Raw genomic sequence first — 21,423 nt, forward strand, 5'->3', positions numbered from 1 at the left:
TACTTTGTTTACTGTAACTATGAATTAGACCCTAAGGATGCTGATACAAGAAAGGAATGATGATATGAAGTATAATAAAGTTTATCCATCTAACCAGTCCATCACATGGCATAAGGATATGATAAATATATATATATATATATAGGCCCGAAGGATTAATATGGATGTTTCCTAGTTTCTCTGTATTGATCAAGTTTCATATAATTTACATAAAATAATTTTCAAATTAATTTGACAAATGTTAGTTATTATACTTTAAGGCTGATCCACTCCACTGTTAATAGTAGTGGTTGTTTCTGTTTATTTACACATTAATAAGAAAACAAATGTTAACATTACCAATACCCCATAATGATAGCCCGATAATATTTTGGTGATGAAAAAAATAATAGAACGCTGAAATCTCACCGATACATAAGTATTCTCACTCTTTTCTATGACCCTCAAAACTGAGCTTAAATCCATGCTGACCTTGATCTGTTTCCATGGAGCTCCGAGACAGGACTGTGTCACGACACAGAGCTGGGGAAGGGGTACAAAAACATTTGGATTCATTGAAAGTTCCAAAGAGCACAGCAGCATCCATCATTCTGAAGAACCATCCAAAACCATTGTGACTCTTTCTAGAACTGGCCGCCCTCCAAACAGAGCTATAGGGGGAGAAGGACCTTGTTCAGGGAGGTTACCAAGAACCCAAGGTGACTGAGCTCCAGCATCTAAATTTAATGTATTTTCAGATGACTCTGCAAAAAAAAAAAAAAAAACACTGAAAAAGTGAAAGGGTGTCAATACTTTCCGTATTTACGGTATATGTGTATTTGTATATGTACAGTATGCGTACATAGTATATGTACATATATTTCTTTGGTGGACTTTCGTCATTGCATTGTTCATACCAGCTTGTATTTGCAGTAAAGTTAGTTAAATTTGTTCTGTATAAAGTTACAGACAGAAACAAAATGGATAGACTTGGTTTTTATCTTGAATTATTGCTGACAACAGAAATTTAAAAGAAAGACAATATTCCAACATACCATATTATCTGTCATCCCTTATGTCATATAATAATCATGGACAAGTGTTTTTTTTATTCATTTATTATAAGTCCTTGTGAAGATGCAGTGGAAGTGCAGATGTTTTGGATGGCAAGCTTTCCAATAGCTACTGTTTTAATACCATTGTGAAATGTTCTGTCACTTTTAAAAGATATTGGAGCATTAAAGACTAAACCTGTTTACTACATAACACAAGCAAACCAGTTTAAGTTCATCATTTTTCTTAAACTCAAATGCTTTAAGGTAACAGGGTTCCTCCTGATTTTCTAGTAAAGTTAACTAATTGAAGTAAGATTTGTGTGGGTTATAGGTCACAACAATGGATTCAATCATGTTAGTATGAGTTTTATTTTTAGGTCATCTTGCATTTTTTTGCCTTCTTTCAAAACAACCAGACAGTTCACCATTGTTGTAGTTCGTCTTCGTGACTTCAACACGCTTTATATTCCCTGTCGATTTCTCTTCAGGTGAATGAATAGATTGAGATACCGGACCTAAAGTCCAACAATACATGTAAGACCGTGTTCTAATAACTTATTAAACTTCCATAGACTTAAATGCATCTCACATTTTACCTCAATGTTTGTCAATTATTTTTTATCCGTTGTTCTTTCACTGATGAATAATGGAAGTTTAAAGCTGTTTTCAAGAGACAAGACGAGGAGACTCGTTAGGAATTGAAAAGCTGTATTGTATAGACAATAAATAGTGCTTACAAAGGAATTCTATCTTGGTTGCAGTTTGAGAACATCGATACTGTGGACATGAATCAGTGATATCCTGAGGCAGGACGGGTTCGTGACGACTGATACCGGGTTAACCAGGTGACATGCAATGTTAGGGTCTACCTATGAATTCTTGTGTTCACAAAAAACAAATGCCTAAAAAAGTATTTGCCAGTCCAACGCAGCGACAGTGGCATTCCGCCTGTCGGACCGGGTCAGGTGAGGAGGTGTCGGGAGCCTGCACACGTCCTCTTCCATTTCCAGAGACATAGCCTCCAAGGTTTCGCTGGACCCAAATATCAGGACACCCACTGACTGTGGGCCAGATGCAAGAGGACTCCAGATGAGGCTTTTTAAAACCAGATTTCAAGCAACTCTTCACAGAAGAAACCTTTGCTCGCTATGGTCGATGGAACCTGCGGAGAGCGGGAGATTCGTCATGAGTACTTGAAGTACCTCAGCTTCACACAAACAAACGTAAGCTAAACACAAGTGGGCGTTAATTACAGTGGCAAGAGGGTGTTTCTCCTGTTTTCTCCTGCATGCAACTAAATTTGGACTCGGTGACGTGAAGCTCTTTGATAATTGGAGGAAAAAGGTCACGATGACCCGGTTCACCGTGTCTTTCAGCAAATGGGACAAAACAAAGCGTGATCGGTGAGGCTGCTGCTGACCTGGTCAGATGCTTGCTGGAGAAATGGACCTCCATCTCCGTGCTCTTGAACTCATTCAGCTCTTTTCTTATTGAAGCCTGTGAGGAATACAAAAAAAAGGTTTTAATTTAAAAATGTAGATGGATGACTGAGGTATGAGCCAAATGTTGCAATGTTGAACCAATTAAATAGTCTAGTTTTAGCGTTTATTGGTCACAGAAAAGAGTATCTTTAGCCATCATTTCATGTTTAGCCTTTCATGAGCAACTCCTCTTCCAAATGATCATACGAGTCAACTATTGTAAGTAAGTAAGTAAGTAATTTGTATTTATATAGCGCTTTTCCAGACCAGGGTCACAAAGCGCTTAAACAATCAAAACAATATTCAATAAAGTATATACTTTAAAGATCAAGATAAAACTGATAACACAACAGGAGTTCCAGAAAATCAAGGAAAAGCCTGAACAATTACAAACGTCTTAAGATGTAACTGATTTAAACTCTGTACTGAGCAATTGAAATAGTTTTAATAGCATTTTGAACCAATGATTCCTTGAGTTTAGGCATGAATTCAGTCTAGATTGATGTCGGTATTTGTGAGTACATAAGTGAGCAAGGAGTATTAGATTGTCCAGGAAGCTTGTTGGATTTTTCTTGTCTGGTGAGAAAATACAAAGTTACAAAAGCAAATTAAAACTTCTTTGGTTCGTCTGCAGTTATACATACAGTATGTAACTAAATACTAAATACATTACATCAAGAATGATCAAGGACAATATATAACAACACACATTGAAGAATGTACTTTATAACAACACCTCTGAATGATCAACACTTACCTTATGCTACAAACTAATGTGTGTTCCTGAACATTATCAAATGTACACCTGGTGAAACAGGTGTACATTTGATAATGTTCAGGACTCCCAACACCACATTGACTAGGAGGTTCCATACACTTCACAATCTTTTTTTTATCAGAACCAGCCACCGCTAACTTACAATACATTCCCTGAGCAAGCACAGTGCGATTGTGTGTGTTGAAGCCTAAAAAACACACACACACACCCACTGTGTGTGTGTTCACGTACCTTGTCAGCAGCCGACAGTCTGGTCCAGGGCTTGTCAGCTCGCCGATCATAGTCCTGAGCTTTGGCCACTTCCACGTAGTCGCTGAAGCGGATGAGAATCTTTCTGTCGCGCAGCTCGCCCACTGTGGGCCGCTGGTTTAGCTAAAAACAACACAGGACTCTCAGTATGGACGACGACAACACATGCCTGGAATCCTCTTACTTTACGGTTCAACCTCTGTTTGATTTCCCGCCTCTCCTCCTGCTCCGTCTGGTCGTTTCTTTCTGCGAGAAAGAAACACTTATTGTAGGCAAATACACTTACGTTCCCACATAGAATTTTTGTTCAATTTAAGCTCACAATTAAAATTCTAAACAGATCTGTGTGGATCACATTTTAAAGTCAAAATTGTGACTGATTCTCTCTAAACACATGAACACGGTTGCTCTCAGGTCTTCTGGTTGCAGTTTCTTTTTAAAGTGAAACAAGCTGGAAAATAACATTTTTTTTACAGATCACATGCAATATACTTTCTCACCATTTCAGTTTTTATGTATTTCAAATATCCAAGTTTGCTTTAAATGCTTAATATAATGAGGAGTTTTCAGACATTTGAGAAAAGCTTTATGATACCGTACATTAGGAGAGTGCATTTCAATTATTAAAAAATATATATATATATTAAAAAAAACACCTTTCATATTCTCTGTTGCATTATAAGGAGGAACATTCAAATATTGTTTTCTTAATACAATGAATACGTATTTTTTTCACTTGAATTACACATAACAACATCTATATATTTAATTCCAATTGCATTTATTTCAATGATGAATTAATTCATTTAATTTTGTCGCTTATGTCCTTCTTAGCTTGCAAGTAAAATGATGACTATTATAAAGAGTGTGACCTGGACTGTGCTACACTGTCGTGCACATGTTGTATTAATGGTTAGTTCCTCCAAGAAAACTAGTATTTTAGTAGAGAGTTAATGTTGAAAGAACGTGTGACTTTAAAAAAAACAAATGTTAATTTCTTGTGCTCTCGGTTGAGGACAGTTGTCTGATGCCAACAGGTGATGTTCAGGGCAGCTGCTGGCTTTTGGACCCTCATGCTGAAATGTGACACTTCATTGCTTAAACAGTTTTATTGTTAGAAGGAATGATTCCAATTTCAATTAAACATCCGAAACAAAACTCTGCATTGGTATATAAAAACTCTGCATTGGTATATAAAAACTCTGCATTGGTATATAAAAAACATATTTTACAAGTTAATTTGTAAAATGTTTATCATGTAGTTCCTTAATTTACATTTATAGCTCGATACTTGATATTTAAAGGTCACTACACTTGAAGTAAAAAGAAAAACCTGTTGTTTTTTTGTGTTTTTTTTAAATCTTTTTGTCAATTGTAAACGAGTCCAACAGCCTCTTCACTTACGCTTGAGGATGTTGCGGCTCTCCAGCTCCTCCACCGCAGGTCTCTGGCTCAGTCTCCTGCGGAAAAACACCAGAATTACGTTCTGGACCATCGTGTCCCCCGAACCAGCAGCGGGGTTACTTGTCCAGTCCTCTGCTCGAGTGTGGTCGGTGCGGAGAGACAGTCCTAGAACTCAAGTCCTTCTCCACCCGCGCGTAAAAATCCACATTGGGCACAAACTCCAGACGCGTGCGCCTGAACCCTCAGCTCACAACAGCCTCATCCAGGGATGAAAAAATGAAACGTTAGATCCAACTGGATGCTGTGAAGCGAACTTCTGGGGGAATAATTGGAGTGAGAGAGGAGTGAAGGGGAGGAGGAGTGAAGGAGTTCCCCGGTGAGCGTGCACACATGCGCGCTCTTGATCTTTTCCACCATCAATCTTAGATCAAGTAGCTTTATTTTATAATACAGGTTACAATTTACAACAAAAGTAAACCATTTCCACTTCCTGTTTTGGACTGAATTATTAGAGTCACTGTATAGATGATTTGTTGCTGGTTGTTTTGTTTGCCAGGTAATAACTATTGAGTCCTATATAAGCAATAAAATGACAAAAAGAAGTAAAGGAACATGAGCATGATTATTTCCCCTATTTTTAAACTAGCACCGACAACCACAGAACTGCTCTCAACATTCTTAAGAGGGGTTGACAACACATGATCATGTAGTGGATGATATAGAGGTCTAAACTGATGGAAGAACTTAAAAATAAAACAGCATTTGAATTGAACTTTATTTTCAAATTATATTATTTTGGAATGAGATGAATATAAATCAAAAAAGAATTATGGACACAAATATATGTTAATATAAATTGAGTTTGTTCTACAAGAAATACAATAAAAAGAAGAAAATAGAATAAGTACCAACACAAATAACTTTAACAGGTTGTTTTTGGAGTTGAGCTAGTAATGAATGATACAAAAAATATATATATATTTAAGTTTTCAGAAACAATATTGACTCTGACCTCATAAATACAGTATGATGCCCGTGTGCCTTACTTTACTGGTGTGATGTAGGGCAATATGTGGGGGAGGTTGTATATAAGAGCAGTAGAGTGACATGCAACACATGGTAATCGCGGTTGGGATTCATCCCAGTGGTCCTGCTACTTTGGCATGCGTGGAATGCAACATCTTGACACGTTGTTAAAAATAATACACTACAAAAACTCGCCAAGCTTGAAATGATTCCCTTTTATTTTAAATTGAAAACATGACGCATGACTTTCCTCGGCAAAAAATATATCTGGAATTTTCTTCCTTTTGTATTTCACCGTAATAAATGCTCCTCACAATGTCATCACTTGCTATGTCTATATTTGTTTTTCACAAACAAGCTTAGAACTGAAGAACTTTAATCACATCCGAGACCTTCCAGGGGAGCCTGGATAGTTTATCAGAGGACAAACCACATAACAACACAACTCAGTGTGATCCGAACATCCGTCCAGACTCAAAATACTATATAAAAAAAGACCCCAGCAGAGCCTGGGCAGCTGGTACCACTAACAGCCATTGACAGCTCCGGCTGTCAATGGCTGTTAGTGGCACATGAAGAAGAGCAGTCGTCAGATAATGACCCCAACCTCAAGTGTTACAATAAAGCAACATAGCTACGAGAGAGTATGTTTCGAAAATTCGCAGTAGTCACATAATCTATCCCTAAAAATGCCAAAATGTCAAAGAGGTTTCTGCGGCAAGACATTTAAATGGTGCACAGTTGATCTGGTTGGAGTTTGCTTGCCCTTGCTCCTTGATACTGCAGTGTCTAGGTCACTGCTCAGGGAGTCAATGGTCCAGAAACTCTTTCCCCTTCACTCACTTCAGCCTGATGCAGAGGATCTGTATGGATATGGACACACTATGACTGGCATGGTAGCTGTCATTCTTGGGATCACAGCCTTTTTACATCCACTTCCTGTACCTTTGCACCCTCCTTAAACAGGATGCGCCCTGCTCCTGGACCCCCGCATGCGCAGCTGCTATCTGCAAGCTCAAATCCCAACTGACTTCCCCACCTGTCCTCTCCCAGATAGAGCGTCCAGTGGCTTTTCCTTCAGGGTTAGTGTGAAAAAAGGGGGGCCCTGGCCTGTCTACAGGCATGTGGAAGGTGGCACATATGTTTATGGGTGACATTTCGCCCTGAGGACGGACCACCAGGCACTGACTGCTGTACTGGCCACGACAGGGTCAGGACACAAGCCGCTGCAACTATACAACTGCAACCCCACAGTTCAGTCGTGGGATGGAACGTTGTAGCTAACTTGCTATCCAGAGCTACACCAACTTCGTCATTTTGAAAACAACCCAGGCCACATCTGAGTCAGATACTTATGCTTCACACACCCCTCAAAGCAGCAGTTTCTCTCTCGGGGAGCTGGAGTCACCATCAACCCTATGCTTACCCAGCTCTGCACTTTCATCTGGGATGGCTGGCCTGCAAAGTTTCCAGCAAAACTAACACTCTTCCACTCTGTCGATCATGACCTCTCCGTGCACAGTGATTCCCAGTGCATTAGGGCATAGGTCATACATTGTGAAAGTCAAGTAGATTTTTGGTCTGGTGGCCTGGAATTGGTAACGTCATTGAGGTAATGGTACATTGGTTAAATACGTGTAATACATTGTTGGTAGTAAATAACCAAACAATCCATTGAAAAAAAGTGTTTTGACAATAAGGAAACGAATTGGCAAAGTCGGCTCTACCTAATTACATATGTAGAAAGGAGTGGGACAACCCGGAAAAACTTTAATTTGAGGTGTCCTTTAGTACAGCTCTCCCTCTCAAGTTCTCAAACATGCTGTTTCCCACACAATTAAGACATTTTCATTTTCTCCATTCAGGGTCTGTTAAGTAAACCTTGGAACATGAAATAAACGGAAAAAAATGTTATAAGTTTTCAAACCATGAGGTTTTTTTTTTTTAAATCGAGCTGCTTAAGAGATTACATTTTAGCTTAGCGATTAATTGTATTGTATTGTTGAAGATTGAAATTAAAATTCCGTTAATCACTACTTGATAACTTCACCTAATGTTTGGCAGTAAAACGTTGAATGTTTTAAAACATGATGCAGAGTGTCTTGACTGTGACAGGGTGGTAAAAATGTAGCCCAATTTTTTTGTGAACAGTCTCTAGTTTTTTTGTCTACATTCCATGGTTCCATTTTGATCGATATCAGAGGTGTTTTTCCAGAAAGAAGGTGTTCACTGATGACAGTGTTCAGAGGATGGTGTCATCATCCATGATGGACAGTAGTTTGTTCAATGATCTCCTCTCAGTAACTGTCACCAGTGAGTCCAGCTTCAACCACAGTGCCAGCCCTCCTGATCAACCTGTTGACTCTTGGACACATTCCCACCCCAACACACCACAGCATAGAACACTGGCCACCACAGACTGGTAGAACATGCAGAGGAGCTTCTTGCAGATGTTAAATGATCGAAGCCTCCTCAGAAAGTACAGTCTACTCTGAACCTTCTTATACACATGGTCAGTGTTGCTGGACCAGTCCAGTTTACTGTCCAGCCACACACACTGAGGTACTTATCGTTGTGAACTATCTCCTACTCGTCGCCTCTGATAGACACTTGACGTGACTTTGTCCTGGAAGTCCAAGACCAGCTCTTTGGTCTTTGAGATGTTCAACTGCAAGTGGTTCCTCTCACTCCAGTCCACAAAGTCACGTATCAGACTCATGTACTCGTCCTCGCTGTTGTCCCTGATGTATCCAACAATGGCAGTGTAGTCAGCAACTTCTGGACGAGACTCAGCTCGGAGTCGTAGCAGAAGTGCAGGAGAACATTTCTGGTTCAGCAGGTATTCACTATTCTCTTATATAGGATGTAACTTACATTAACATACAAGACAAGCCATAAAATAATAACATGCAAACTTTGAAAATACGTTCTGTTTGAAGCAGCAGTTGATATAAATAGAACTAATAGATACAGTGTTACCCAAACTTGAACAAGAGATTCAAGTGGGTGCTGATGTTAGTGACATTCAAATTATGAGGTTTCTTGAAACTCCATACCTAAAAAGAAACTGCTCATGGTACAACAATAATTGCCACCTTCGGGACAGAGTTAGTGTGATGAGGTGACAACATGTAATTTGTAGGTTTCACCTCCTTCCAAGTGAAGGCTGTATCAGCAAGCACTGTCTTTCAAATCCTCCACAGACTCTGACGAAAAAAGATCAGTCAAGCAATACTACAAAACAAGTGTTACCATTTGAATTACAAACAAATCTTATCCTGTTCTTTTGACAGTCACAACTCCACAACTAACAGAAGAAAACAAAAGATATATATATTTAACTCCACAACTAACAGAAGAAAACAAAATATATATATTTAAATCAACAACTAACAGAAGAAAACAAAATATATATATATATATTTAACTCCACAACTAACATAAGAAAATAAAATATATATATTTAACTCCACAACTAACATAAGAAAACAAAATATATATATAATTAACTTCACAACTTACAGAAGAAAATAAAAGATATATATTTAACTCCACAACTAACATAAGAAAACAAAATATATATATAATTAACTCCACAACTTACAGAAGAAAATAAAATAAATATATATTTAACTCCACATCTAACATAACAAAATAAAAGATATATTTAACTCCACAACTAACAGATGAAAACAAAATATATATATAATTAACTCCACAACTAACAGAAGAAAATAAAAGATATATATTTAACTCCACAACTAACAGAATAAAACAAAAAATATATATTTAACTACACAACCAACATAAAAAAATAAAATATATATATTTAACTACACAACTAACAGAAGAAAACAAAATATCTATATTTAACTCCAAAACTAACATAAGAAAGTACAAAATATATATTTTAAACTACACAACTTGCAGAATAAGAATGAAATATACATGAGAAATAAAATGTTCTTCTATACTCCACTTCTCTCAACTCAACTTTATCGATAGAGCACTTTAAAACAGCAGAAGTTGACACAAGGTGCTGTACAAATACATAAAAATATCACCCCAATTAAAAAAAAGTAAAAAAGAAGATAATACAATAATTACAACAAAACAAGTAAAAGGCACTAAGAACAACAGGAGTCTCATGCTGTGTTAAAAGCCAGGGAATAACAGTGGGTTTTAAGATGAGTGGGCGAGGCCATTTAAAGATTTAAAAACAAATGAAAGAATCTTAAAATGAACTCTACAATGCACAGGCAGCCAGTGGAGTGAGGCTAGGACAGGAGTTATGTAAGTAAGTAAGTAATTCTTATTTATATAGCGCTTTTCTAGACCAGGGTCACAAAGCGCTTAAACAATCGAAACAATATTCAATAAAGTATATACTTTAAAGGGCAAGATAAAACTGAGAACACAACAGGAGTTCCAGAAAATCTCTCTCTTACAGTAAGTGTCCCGTTGAAAAATCAAGCAGCAGTATTCTGGACTTCATAAGGGACGATACAAGATGGACAAAAAGATGGACTTCACAACTTCTCCAATTTGCCTGTCCAACTTAAAATCACTATCCATCTTAAAACCCAGGTTAGGAATGGTAGGATTCTTATAATGAGCCAATGGACCCAAATTAACAGCGGGGGGTTCAACAGAGCCATGGGGTCCAAACAACATGACTTCTGAATTTCTTTCATTCAAAATAAAATAAAAGTTAAGGGAAATCCAGGCTTTAAGGTCTTCGAGACACATCAAGATGCTGGAGCGTGAAAGTAAGTTTTTTTCTCAAGTGGTACATACTGTGTATCAGCGTGTCATCAGTGTAACATTGAAAAGAAATTCCATGCTATTGCAGATTTTACCAAAGAGCATTAAATACAAAGAAAACAAGAGGGGCCCTAAAATGGACCCCTGCGGAACGCCACGTGACAAGAGATTAGAAAACGACTACTCCAGTGCACTACTACAAATAAACAATCAATACAAAATATCGTGGACCACCTTGTCAAAGGATGCTGTGAGGTCCAAAAGATCAGGGAACAATTTATTTATTGTTGGAGGTGGGTTAAAAAAAACAACAAGAAAAACTTTCATATTGCCACACAATTATTAAAATGGTCAGTGACCTTTTTTGGTGAGACTGTCAATAGATCCATAACCATCACTGAAGACGTCCCACACAGTAGAGTCAAGACAGTCCTTTAAAGCTTCTTCATCAGACCATCTTGTCACTGTGTGGGTAACAGCTGACCGCCTGCCAACATTAGGTCCTCAGCTGTGGTGGTTGTGTAACATTTGGTGAAGTTATTTACTGCGGGTTCTGACAACAGCTGCCTCTTGCTACTCCTTACTGTACCACTTGTCAGCGTATATGTACTTGCTTTCGTGATTCCTCCATTTGTTACAGTTATTTGCATCCCGTTCACTTAACCATGACTTCTTGATGTGGGCAGCATACGTTCAAAGCATATTTTCTCACATGAATGATCACTTGATTTATGTTTCAAATGTTTCATCATATTGCAAGTGAGGCAACCTACAGGTGTGAGTCAGCACTTTTGGTGTAAGTCCAAGACAGAGTGTTAAGCGGCGAGTGTGGCGGCTGCACACATTATTTATTCAAACAGACGCCTTATTCTCAAAATCAGTTTTTGTCCATTTTTTTTTTTTTTCCGTTAATAAAAGCAAATGTAAGACTGTATCGAGACTTAAACGTCACATTTCTGAAGGTAAGTAAGTAAGTCATTTGTATTTATATAGCATTTTTCCAGACCAGGGTCACAAAGAACTTCAACAATCAAAACAATACTCAATAAAATATATACTTTAAAGGTCAAGATAACACTGAGAACAACACAGGAGTAACTTGGGAGGATAAAAATGTATCGTCCAATAATCTCCTTTTATGCTGTTATCTCCTGGCTGGAGGTGGAAAGTATGACTCTCTCTTTCTATCGCTCTCTCTCTCATGTAGATGCAGTGACAGTCAGCCATGTTGCGTGAGTGTTCTAACATATGAACTTGAAGCCATCACATATAGACATAAATGGTTTAAAAATAATTAACTGTTAACTAGTTTTAACTCCACTACTAGAAGAAAATACAATGTTTTTCTCAACTCCACCCAAAATGATTTTGATCTCAGCTTCAGAGAAGTTGTTTATCTTGAGTCTGACAGATGGGCGGCATCTGCACCTTCTTATATAGTATACTCATGAGATCATATTTATGCTAATTATGCATTACCATGAGCTGCTCTCATATTTAGGATTCATCAAATCCACACGTGTTTACCATCCGATCTGACTGTTCCGCATGGTTGATGAATCCGGAGTAAGGTTTCTTGTGGCAAAGACCTTAATGTGAAAATCTGCGCTGGGATTTACTTGTGCTTCATGAACGTGACCCACTGTCTTAACATCGACCTCAAGAATATGAAAAACAACTTATGAGCCATTATGAATCCAGTTTGATCTAGATAACAAAATAGTTCTCTACATTCACTCTATGTCTATTATCTTCTCCTCTACATTATTTAACTTATTATTTATTTAAAATCCTTTTCAACAACTAAGTCAAAAATGAATGCGGTTCTATTTTATGTGTATTTTACATCATTACATTGTTTTTTAAGTCATTTTTTGTAGCACAGAACTATAATATAGGCCTTGACTCATAGAAATAATAATCATTTTGAAATAAAGCCATACAACCATCTAAAATATAATAATAACAATATAATATGGAGGGGTAAAAAGCTGAAATACAGGATACTGTTAAAATGATGTAAGTGTATGAAAAGTTTGTGAATGTAATTGTCGCTATTCGTATCTGAATTGTATAAAATCTCTGCCTATTTTACAAATGTGTGCGTGTTTTTCAATGTGTCCTGAAATCATCTACAGCTGTCCACAAGTAAAAAAGTTATAACTTTTTCAAAGTCACGAGTATGAATCAAAATCCCAATCGTGACAAACAACTGTCAATCACAGGTATAACGTATCATAACACGCACATTACTTGAATCCGGTGGTGGCAGCGACATGACAGAACAGCAAGGAAACAAACAAACGCAGACTGAAGTCACATATATAAGGCTCATTGACATGGTTGAAGAGCAACACGTACATTTAAAAATAAGTAAGGTATTAAAAAAGTATTCCATTGTTTCATTTTTCAAACTACTCACACTCCTTTTATTTATTTATTTTTTTAAAGCAAAGTTTCAATGGAAACGTGACAAAATTCTGCATTATTTTCACTCATTTTTAACTTTCATCTCCTTGAAAAAGTTAACTCAGCATTAAATCCTTTATGAAAAGGAAGACAAACTGTTAAAACTGTAAGCTGGTCACATGGGTGAGTGGCAGAGTGACATAGCTGCGTTAAAATAAAAGCCAGTGAGTTCTACAGAGCGATGACATTAGTTTCAACATTGAAAAAAAAGTATACATGATATATGATGAGTCAAAATGTTGTGTAGTACTGCTTCGAAAAAATTGAAAGTTGTCGGCCAACAGATTTCAATGTTAAGGCAACTTACTTAGACAGCTTCATCTCTATCTGGTGTCGTATTTCCTGCCTTTCCTGATCACTCCGAATTGGAAAGATGTTACGGTCCTCCAGCTCTTGTTTGCTCGGCCGGTTCCTGAGCTTCACGGCCAGGAGCTCTTTCTTCATCCTGCTTGGAAGCGTCCCTGTTGTGGCAAAAAAATCAAGATCTGATTGAGGTGCTTGATTTAAAAGTTACCTGACAAACAACTGCATGGATCAGATGAGCCATATTTTATTCAACAAACCTCTCTGCTGCACTTTTGTGAATCCTGGTTTAGTATGTGGTGATTAAACTGAGTTTAATGAGTTTGGAATGGACTAATCTGTAGCTTTTATATTTAAAGCTTATTAAAATACTGTTAGATATTATAGTTTATTATTGATTGATTAATATACATCTATTCCTACCCTTGGGGAATTTTATATTATTCAATATTGAAACCCAATATCGCACAAGGACCAGAACTTATAGAGCATGCTACATTGTCACAGCATGATCTGGAGCTTGTAATCCATGCATTTGTGTCTTCTCGCTTACAATATTGTAACAGTTTGTTTTCATGTCTTAACAAGAAGGATCTGTCTCGCCTGCAGTTGATACAAAACTCTGCAGCAAAAATTGTGAGCTGCTCTAGTAGAAGAACTCACATTTCTCCGATCCTTAAAACTCTTCACTGGCTGCCAGTTTCTTTCAGGATCAACTTTAAAATTCTTATTCTTACTTTCAGATCTATTCATGGTCAGACCTTCCATCAGTGATCTGATCCAGACTTACACCCCAGCTCGGGCTCTGAGGTCTGTGGATCAGAATCTACTGATGGTTCCGTGTTGAGGACACGGTTCAGGACCAGAGGAAAGAAATCCTTCCAGACTGTTGCTCCTAAGCTTTGGAACGATCTCTGTGTTTGATGATCTACTGACTCCTTCAAGAAACATCTCAAGAGACTTTTATTCGTGCAGACTTTTCCTTGATTCTCTGAGACTCCTGTGTTGTTCTCTGTGTTATCTTGATCTTTTAATCATCTATTTTATTGGGTATTGTTTTGATTGTTTAAGCGCTTTGTGACCCTGGTCTGGAAAAGCGCTCTATAAATATTACTTACTTACATGAAGGAAATGTGTCATGGTACTGTTGCTCACCACTGAGCAGCAGAGATGAGACCAGAGGCAGATGTCTGCAGCCCTTAATACTACTATGGCCTCATCATGTAAGTAAGTAATATTTATTTGTAAAGCGGATTTCTAGAGCAGGCTCACAAAGCGATTGAACTTGAAAAGTGTGTATCAAGTTTAAAAAGCATGAAATCTTTCAGAAGTATTGTACACATAGATCTAGGAGCCCTGGCTAGTCATGATGAGAAGTGAACATCAGAGACACATCATCAATCAATATTGATCAGAAATCAACACACACACTTGTCTGCAGTTACATAGGTGGATATCAAACTATTCACAGACTAATTTCTGCGTCTCCATCCACCCACATTTTGGTTACCACCACATGACCACATTTAGTACCTCATTTTTTTTATCAGTTATTTCACGCCATTCAGAAGAAGAATCCCAGGTTCGGGTTGATTTGAATATGATTGACATGAAAGGGATGAATTCGACGTTAATTGGGTTGTACAAAGAAAATGTGCTTGAGTTTATGTGCACGCAAATAACTTTTTTGGGGGGTATATCAATGTTTTTCTAATTACATGCGCCCCCTGGTGACCATATTAAACACATCTTAGATTTAGCTCGCTATTCTTTAATTAAATTCAATACTTATTCACTAGTTGGTGCACAGTGTCAGATCAGAGTGAAAACTCATACCAGAGATCACAGAGTTGTTCCAGCGGTCCGGGTCACTCAGGTACTCGTCCACATGCCAGTTCTCCTTGTTCTCATCAGAGTTACTCCGGTTCTCTGGCTCACCAGCAGGATCCTTCTCTGTGCCAGCCGTTCGAGGGAGACGATCGTCCAGCCGGCCTTTCGGCGATGACCGCAATTCCTTGGTCTGAAAACTGAGTCGGGCGGTAGGGAGAGTCGTTTTTGGTATTTGTCGAATAAAAAGACCCACAATGTCGGCTTTATGTTTGGACTCTGACCTTTCTTGTCTGTGTTTGGTGCCCAGGGTTCTGTGCAACTCCTCGATGATGCAGCTGGGGGGCAGCTGGATGTGAAGCACCCCGAGATGGGACGAGGCTGCGTTCGTGGCGATGCGGGCCCTCAACAGGGACCCGTGAGGTTCTTTGGGTAGAGTGAAGTTCCTGGGTAACGTTGCCGGGGACTTCTTCACCGGCACACGTGGAGGACCTGGGTGGACACAGGGGTGAGGCGTTGTCGTAAAAAGATCGCAAACGACTGAGTCGGTCTCACCTTCCAGGCTGCCGAGCCGACTGAGAGATTTGACGGGTGGAGGTGGGGTGCTGGCTCCTCTGTGGGACTTGGCGACCGGGACCTCCTGTTTGCCTTCAGCCGTCTCCAGCATGTGCTTGTCAAAGGTCATGCTCAGGGAGAAGCCGTCAAACTCCCCGTCCTCACTCAGACTGGGCTCTGCGACGGTTTTCAAGTCTTCGGACATATCTTGAGCTTAACAGAATCAATAATAATTCAAATTAAATGTGAATTAGTGCAAACTGCAACAAAACTTCTACTATCAACAAAACATGTTAAGATATGTAGACGCTTGATATTGATAAGACCACAAAGTATAAAAATAAGAAGCGGAACTGAATAAATACAGCTAATAGTTTGTTTCCCTCTAGTGGCAACACTTGGATGGAACAGCGCCACCTTCAGTCTTCATACCTGTGGAGGCTTCCACATCACTGCTCAGGTCATCGGTGGTGCTGGCCAGCGGTGCCATGGGCGCCTCGTCTTTGTTTTCAGCAGCTGGATGCGTTGGTGTATCTGGAACTTCGCCGTTACCCCCGAAGGCAAGATCGGACTCTGTGCACAAAACGACAGACCTTTGTCGTTGTTGTTGAGTACGTCAAACGCAATAGCAGCAGCTCTACCTTCCACATCTGAACCTGTTTCTATTTCCTCTGGGTTCCTCTTGATTGGATGGTCACCGTTCGATCGTGAAGCTGCCTTCTCCGCGGCTGAACAAACAAACAATGCCATCATTAGAAAGGCCTGGAAGTGCAAATCCAAGGAAATATTCTCAGATTAGAAAAACATACATACTTATAGACGGCTTTAGTTTTTCATTCTTCTTTTTCCTCCATTTCCAAGGTTTAAAAATCCGCCCCAAACTGGCCAATTTGCTGTTTCGCCTGATGGGAGGTGTACACACTCCTGAGACCAGGCAATCAGAATGCAGGGCTCGCTGCTGGTCCATCATATCTACAACAGAGACATTGAAATAACAGGCAAAGTGTCATTATTCAAGTGGAGCATGTGGGGAACCTTTAGCTGAGGGTAGTTCAGGCTCTTTGAAATACTCACCGACATTAAACGACACGCATATTAAGAAGAAACTCTCATTAGTCTCATTACATCTAGTGAAACGACTAGACATAGCAACACCTCAAAAGTATCACTTCAATATTGACAAAAATAATGGTTATAATAATAATTAATAGTAGAACCAGAGAGATCAGAATTACTTAAAATGACACAAAAGCAGCCAAGACCTGGAGATCTGCCTGGTTTTACATGAATGCTTAACACCCTTTGGTAAAATCCAACCCCTTTCAATCCGGATCGAAATTCTTTCTGAACCGGCACCAGTCACCACTTTAAAATGAATATACATTTTTGCCTACAACTCTAAAAAGGAAAGGATTACTCTGAAAATAATTCCAAACCGTAGTCGACATGAGGGTGAGTAAAAAAAATGAGTGAAGTTTAAATGTTGGGTGAACTAACCCTTTAAGAAATAAATGTGGACCTGGATGTTGACAGGCAATAACAATAACAATATTACAAACCAAACAAAAACTGCCAAGTGGATTTGGAACGTACTTAACCCGAGCTGAGGAACAAACATGTAACATGTTTGGAGGTAGGATCTGTTTTTACATTGATTTCCAGCAGTGACACAGGCAGCAACTGTTCATCTTGAAGAGAGCTGAAGATAATTTGGGCTGATTCATCGGCCCACAGACACACAATTCAATCGGCCCACAGACACACAATCCGATGAATCTCTAGTAGAAAGGTTTCCGTATCTGCAGGGTTTAGGTGGACTGTAAGGCTGGCAGTTCTCGTTCCTTACCCATGGAAAGACACCATATGAACAGAAAGAACCAGACAATAAAGATGCTGCAGTTTTTTATTTTTACTCTTAGGTTTTGGTTGGGAAAGCTAGACTTGGAATGTTATACTGCAGTGTAATGCGGTGGATATCTAACAAACAAGGAAATTATCTGTTTGGACAGTTTTACACAAGTGGCAAATGTGATTGTAATTATTAAAAAAATCATTGATTGTACTTTAAAGTTCAACTTTCTGGACTGTCCATGGTTGGGTGATAGGGGCAGTAGTTAATGAAGACAGGCCCACACCCCCTTAAGTTTTAGTGTGAGGACATTTTGGGATTTTCCAATGATTTTGAGTGTCAAAAAAAGTAGTTGCATACTTGGTAGAGGTGTGTAGGGGGGCAGTCAGGGGGTTAAACAGATTGTCAATAGTAGCTATATTAACGACCAGCTTTAGCATGAAAACGGTCTGGACTAACTTCCTCCCAGTTGGTCTTGCCCAGAGGACCTTAGTTAGAATTTGTCAATGAAGCATCATACCGAGATAAACCAAGCAACCTCTCAATGAGACGGGCTGTATTTCTTCTTTGAGCCCGTCTCAATTTACCAGGCACTTTACCTTTCAGGAAAACAGAATTGAGTCCACTCATAATTTATAAAGTACATTACCTTTAACTGTGCCACGTTTGTTTAAAGTAAGTACTTTCCACATTTTCTGGCTTATAATCCATATTAACTAGATTTTAGGGAATTGTGTTTTTTATATATAAAGATAATAATGCAAACATGTAATCTAAAAAAAAAAAGAATTATGAAACAAACTCAAAATAAAATGGAAGAGTAATTGCATGCGTGTTCCTTTGAAAATATATTTGGTAAATGAAAATGTTTTTCTGTTCAGTCGGAAACAAATGAAAACATGTAGAAATAAAGAAGAAGGATAGCGTGAGAATTGCATGTATTGTGCTTCTTCTTAACACAAGATTCAGAACCAGTAGCAGGTCAGTAACCAGTGAAACAAACGCATGCGACGGATGTTATGAAGAAATCAGGTCAAGCGTGTAGTAAGTCAACAGTTGCAGTAAAGGGTCAGGGTGGCCGTTGCCGCGGCAACCATGCTGGATGCTGCAGAGCAACCAATGTAGGCATGAGGGAATCACTGCATGAGTGCTGGTCTTATGCTAGGGTTGTTTCCACACAAAAGGATACAGCCAATAATGGCCCAGTGTGTGTAATGATGCTTAATGGCAATTACACACAGTTGCAATATTTATAATTTGCGATGAAATATTTATTAACACATGATTGTGTTGCTATGCAAACACACCGAGTTATGATGATGATTACGGTCTTGCACTGAAATGACTATATCAGAGGAAGTAAAATAATATTAATATAAATGCACAATGTTAAAAATGGTACACCAGAAAGTATTTTGATTCAATTGTATAACGCTAAAAATAATCATCATCATCCCCTTCACCCTTTTTTCACATTGCTGAGATGCTGATCACTCGTTGTGTGCTTGGTGCTCGATTTTGGACTATTATTCTACTTTTATCAGTCATCTTGTTTACGAGGCGGATTTTAAAACACAGACTTTAGTCCGCAAGCCAGCTAGCCAACGGCTAGGCTAGGCTAACAGCTAATTGGTAAGCGTTACCCAGCAGCAGAATGCCGCCGAATGACAGCTCAGGAGGGAGATGAACTTAAAAACACCCTGGAGTTCTTGGCCCCGGAGATTTCATTAAACAACAGCAGAAAAGTATACAAATATAAACATGTAAATCTAAAGTGTAAAATGAAATGCAAGATGTTTTTTTCTGGTTATTTGTTTTATCAAACACACAGAAAGGTCACAAGTTGGATCCCCGACCTGGAGGCGAACCGACAATCACATAAATTGTCAGAGACATGTTGATGATTCCAACCTTGTCTCCCAGTTGTGGTCATGGCTCAAAAAAATGGTCGTTATTAAAGCTATTATATGCCCATTGAGCCACTAAGGGCTTTTAATCATGTATTCAAAGTTTACTTCTTTCCGATGGTTGAGTTTACATTTTTTTTGTTTTTTGTTAATAAATGTGCTATTTACTATAACAATATTACTCTTTTTTTTAGGTTTAGAATATATCTGCATTTGCTTTTAAATTACATTTTGTAATATTATAACTCTAGTTTATTTCACTGTAAACATTTGTCACTAAAGATTTTAATTGTTTTTGTTCAGATTTAATAAAACAGAAGAAGAATATTTCGGTGTCTCCAAAAACAACATCTTATTTAATCCACTGTGTTGTCTATGTTCGATAAGAAGAGGAATGATCACTGTTTCCTTTATGAACCCATGACAGACCAAGGTACTATTCTGCCACTTCATGATTGTGGGATGTCTTTACAGTTTTTATCATATCTGACTGCTGTGACTGTTAGCACCACTACAGGCCTGGAGAGAGAGAGAGAGAGAGAGAGAGAGAGAGAGAGAGGGAGAGAAAGAGAAAGAGAGAGAGAGCGACATGGGGCTGACAAGTGCTATCGCCATGGAAACAGTTAGATACACAGCATCCTCTTCTACATCCCTCTCATCCTCTTCCTTTCAACATGTTGGTTTTTTTTGTTGCAAATTCCTAAAAACCCAGATTGATCTTCACTATCGCCATCGACGTTAAAACCTATGAATCCCCTCGGATGTGGGCGGAGAAGAAGTGTCAGAATATTCCAACCATGATCCCCACATTGCCATGATCAGCTGGACCTGCTCCACGTCTATTTTCTCGACAGCGCTTTTTTTTTTTTTTATCACAGTGGAAAAGATGGTAGAAACCTGGTGATGATGACGACGACGACACTGGAGCCATTTCTGATGAAGTGCAGCTAATAATAATGACGCAGGGCTGGGAAGACACCACAGTAAAAAATGGTGTTTTAAAAAAGAAAAAAGAAGGAATATCACCACAAACCTGCTGTTGTGTGGACGTCAGCCAGCCAGACCTCGGTGATGCTGCTCGGATCACTCTGAGATCTCCCTCGCTGCACCACGCACTCCTCATCCAGAGCCGATGCCATGTCGCGTAAATAACAATAAAACGAGTCCTTTTTCGGTTGAGGCGGATCGACTCTAGATCCAGAAGATGGGGAAGAGGAGGCAGGAGCGGCGGCTCTGCAGCGACGAGGAGAGTCATCGGCGCAGCAGCATTATGACGTCTCCAAGTGGCGCTCGTTGCACATCCATATATATATAGATACAGTATTTAGATATATATGTATATACGCCACCGTCAGTGGCGCATGGTGTCGCAAAGCATCCGATGGTCTGATAAAAAATATCGGAATTACAGACTTATTTTAATTCTAATATTTGTATGTGTGCAGTAAGAGCGCACGGGGGAGCGATCTCCGCGTGACAGGATAGTCGTCATCGTCTTCCTCCTCCCCCTTCTATTAAAATATATGACAATAAAATACCCGGAACAGATCTTTATTCTTGGGTTTGTCATGAGGGCGTCACTACTTGAAAAGTGTTTTCATAACACTTTAGTCCTTCATTTTTTTCAAGCGATCACGGCATGAGTTTCTCACATGTAGCGCGTCTGGGTCTGTTAGGGACCGTCAACAAATGTTATGTTGTCGTTATAATTCGTCAATAGCTTCTAGGAAACCTTTAAATCCAAAACAACTGTATATTCCAAGGAGAGAGATACACT

At 38.8% G+C, this 21,423-nt stretch overlaps 1 protein-coding gene across 2 annotated transcripts; it reads right to left on the bottom strand.

Annotated features, from left to right (window-relative positions):
- Nucleotides 1-1,725: 1,725 nt before the first annotated feature.
- Nucleotides 1,726-21,082, bottom strand: phactr3b (phosphatase and actin regulator 3b). 2 transcript variants are annotated; one of them, XM_087800494.1, is made up of 13 exons: nucleotides 20,680-21,082; nucleotides 16,704-16,862; nucleotides 16,532-16,618; nucleotides 16,323-16,463; nucleotides 15,891-16,103; nucleotides 15,620-15,827; nucleotides 15,345-15,535; nucleotides 13,513-13,666; nucleotides 4,947-5,002; nucleotides 3,727-3,788; nucleotides 3,525-3,665; nucleotides 2,455-2,531; nucleotides 1,726-2,196 (listed from the first exon to the last, which is right to left on the bottom strand). In XM_087800494.1, exons 1-13 carry the CDS (start codon nucleotides 20,783-20,785, stop codon nucleotides 2,181-2,183), a joined length of 1,611 nt encoding a protein of 536 aa, XP_087656620.1. In that variant the 5' UTR covers nucleotides 20,786-21,082; the 3' UTR covers nucleotides 1,726-2,180. The 2 variants fall into 2 exon arrangements, with proteins under 2 accessions (XP_087656620.1, XP_087656619.1); XM_087800493.1 differs by having other exon boundaries at nucleotides 15,620-16,103.
- Nucleotides 21,083-21,423: the final 341 nt, after the last annotated feature.

This window comes from Callionymus lyra, chromosome 10, assembly GCF_982586985.1.
Source record: "Callionymus lyra chromosome 10, fCalLyr1.hap1.1, whole genome shotgun sequence".
Classification (NCBI taxonomy): domain Eukaryota; kingdom Metazoa; phylum Chordata; class Actinopteri; order Syngnathiformes; family Callionymidae; genus Callionymus; species Callionymus lyra.

Coding starts and splice junctions, on each gene's coding strand:
- phactr3b (XM_087800493.1), bottom strand. CDS start 20,785: ATGGCATCGGCTCTGGATGAGGAGTGCGTGGTGCAGCGAGGGAGATCT. Junction 16,104..16,322: donor TGATGTGGAAGCCTCCACAG/GTATGAAGACTG, acceptor GATTCTGTTAAG/CTCAAGATATGTCCGAAGAC. Junction 5,003..13,512: donor ATAGAGATGAAGCTGTCTAA/GTAAGTTGCCTT, acceptor GTTTTTCCGCAG/GAGACTGAGCCAGAGACCTG.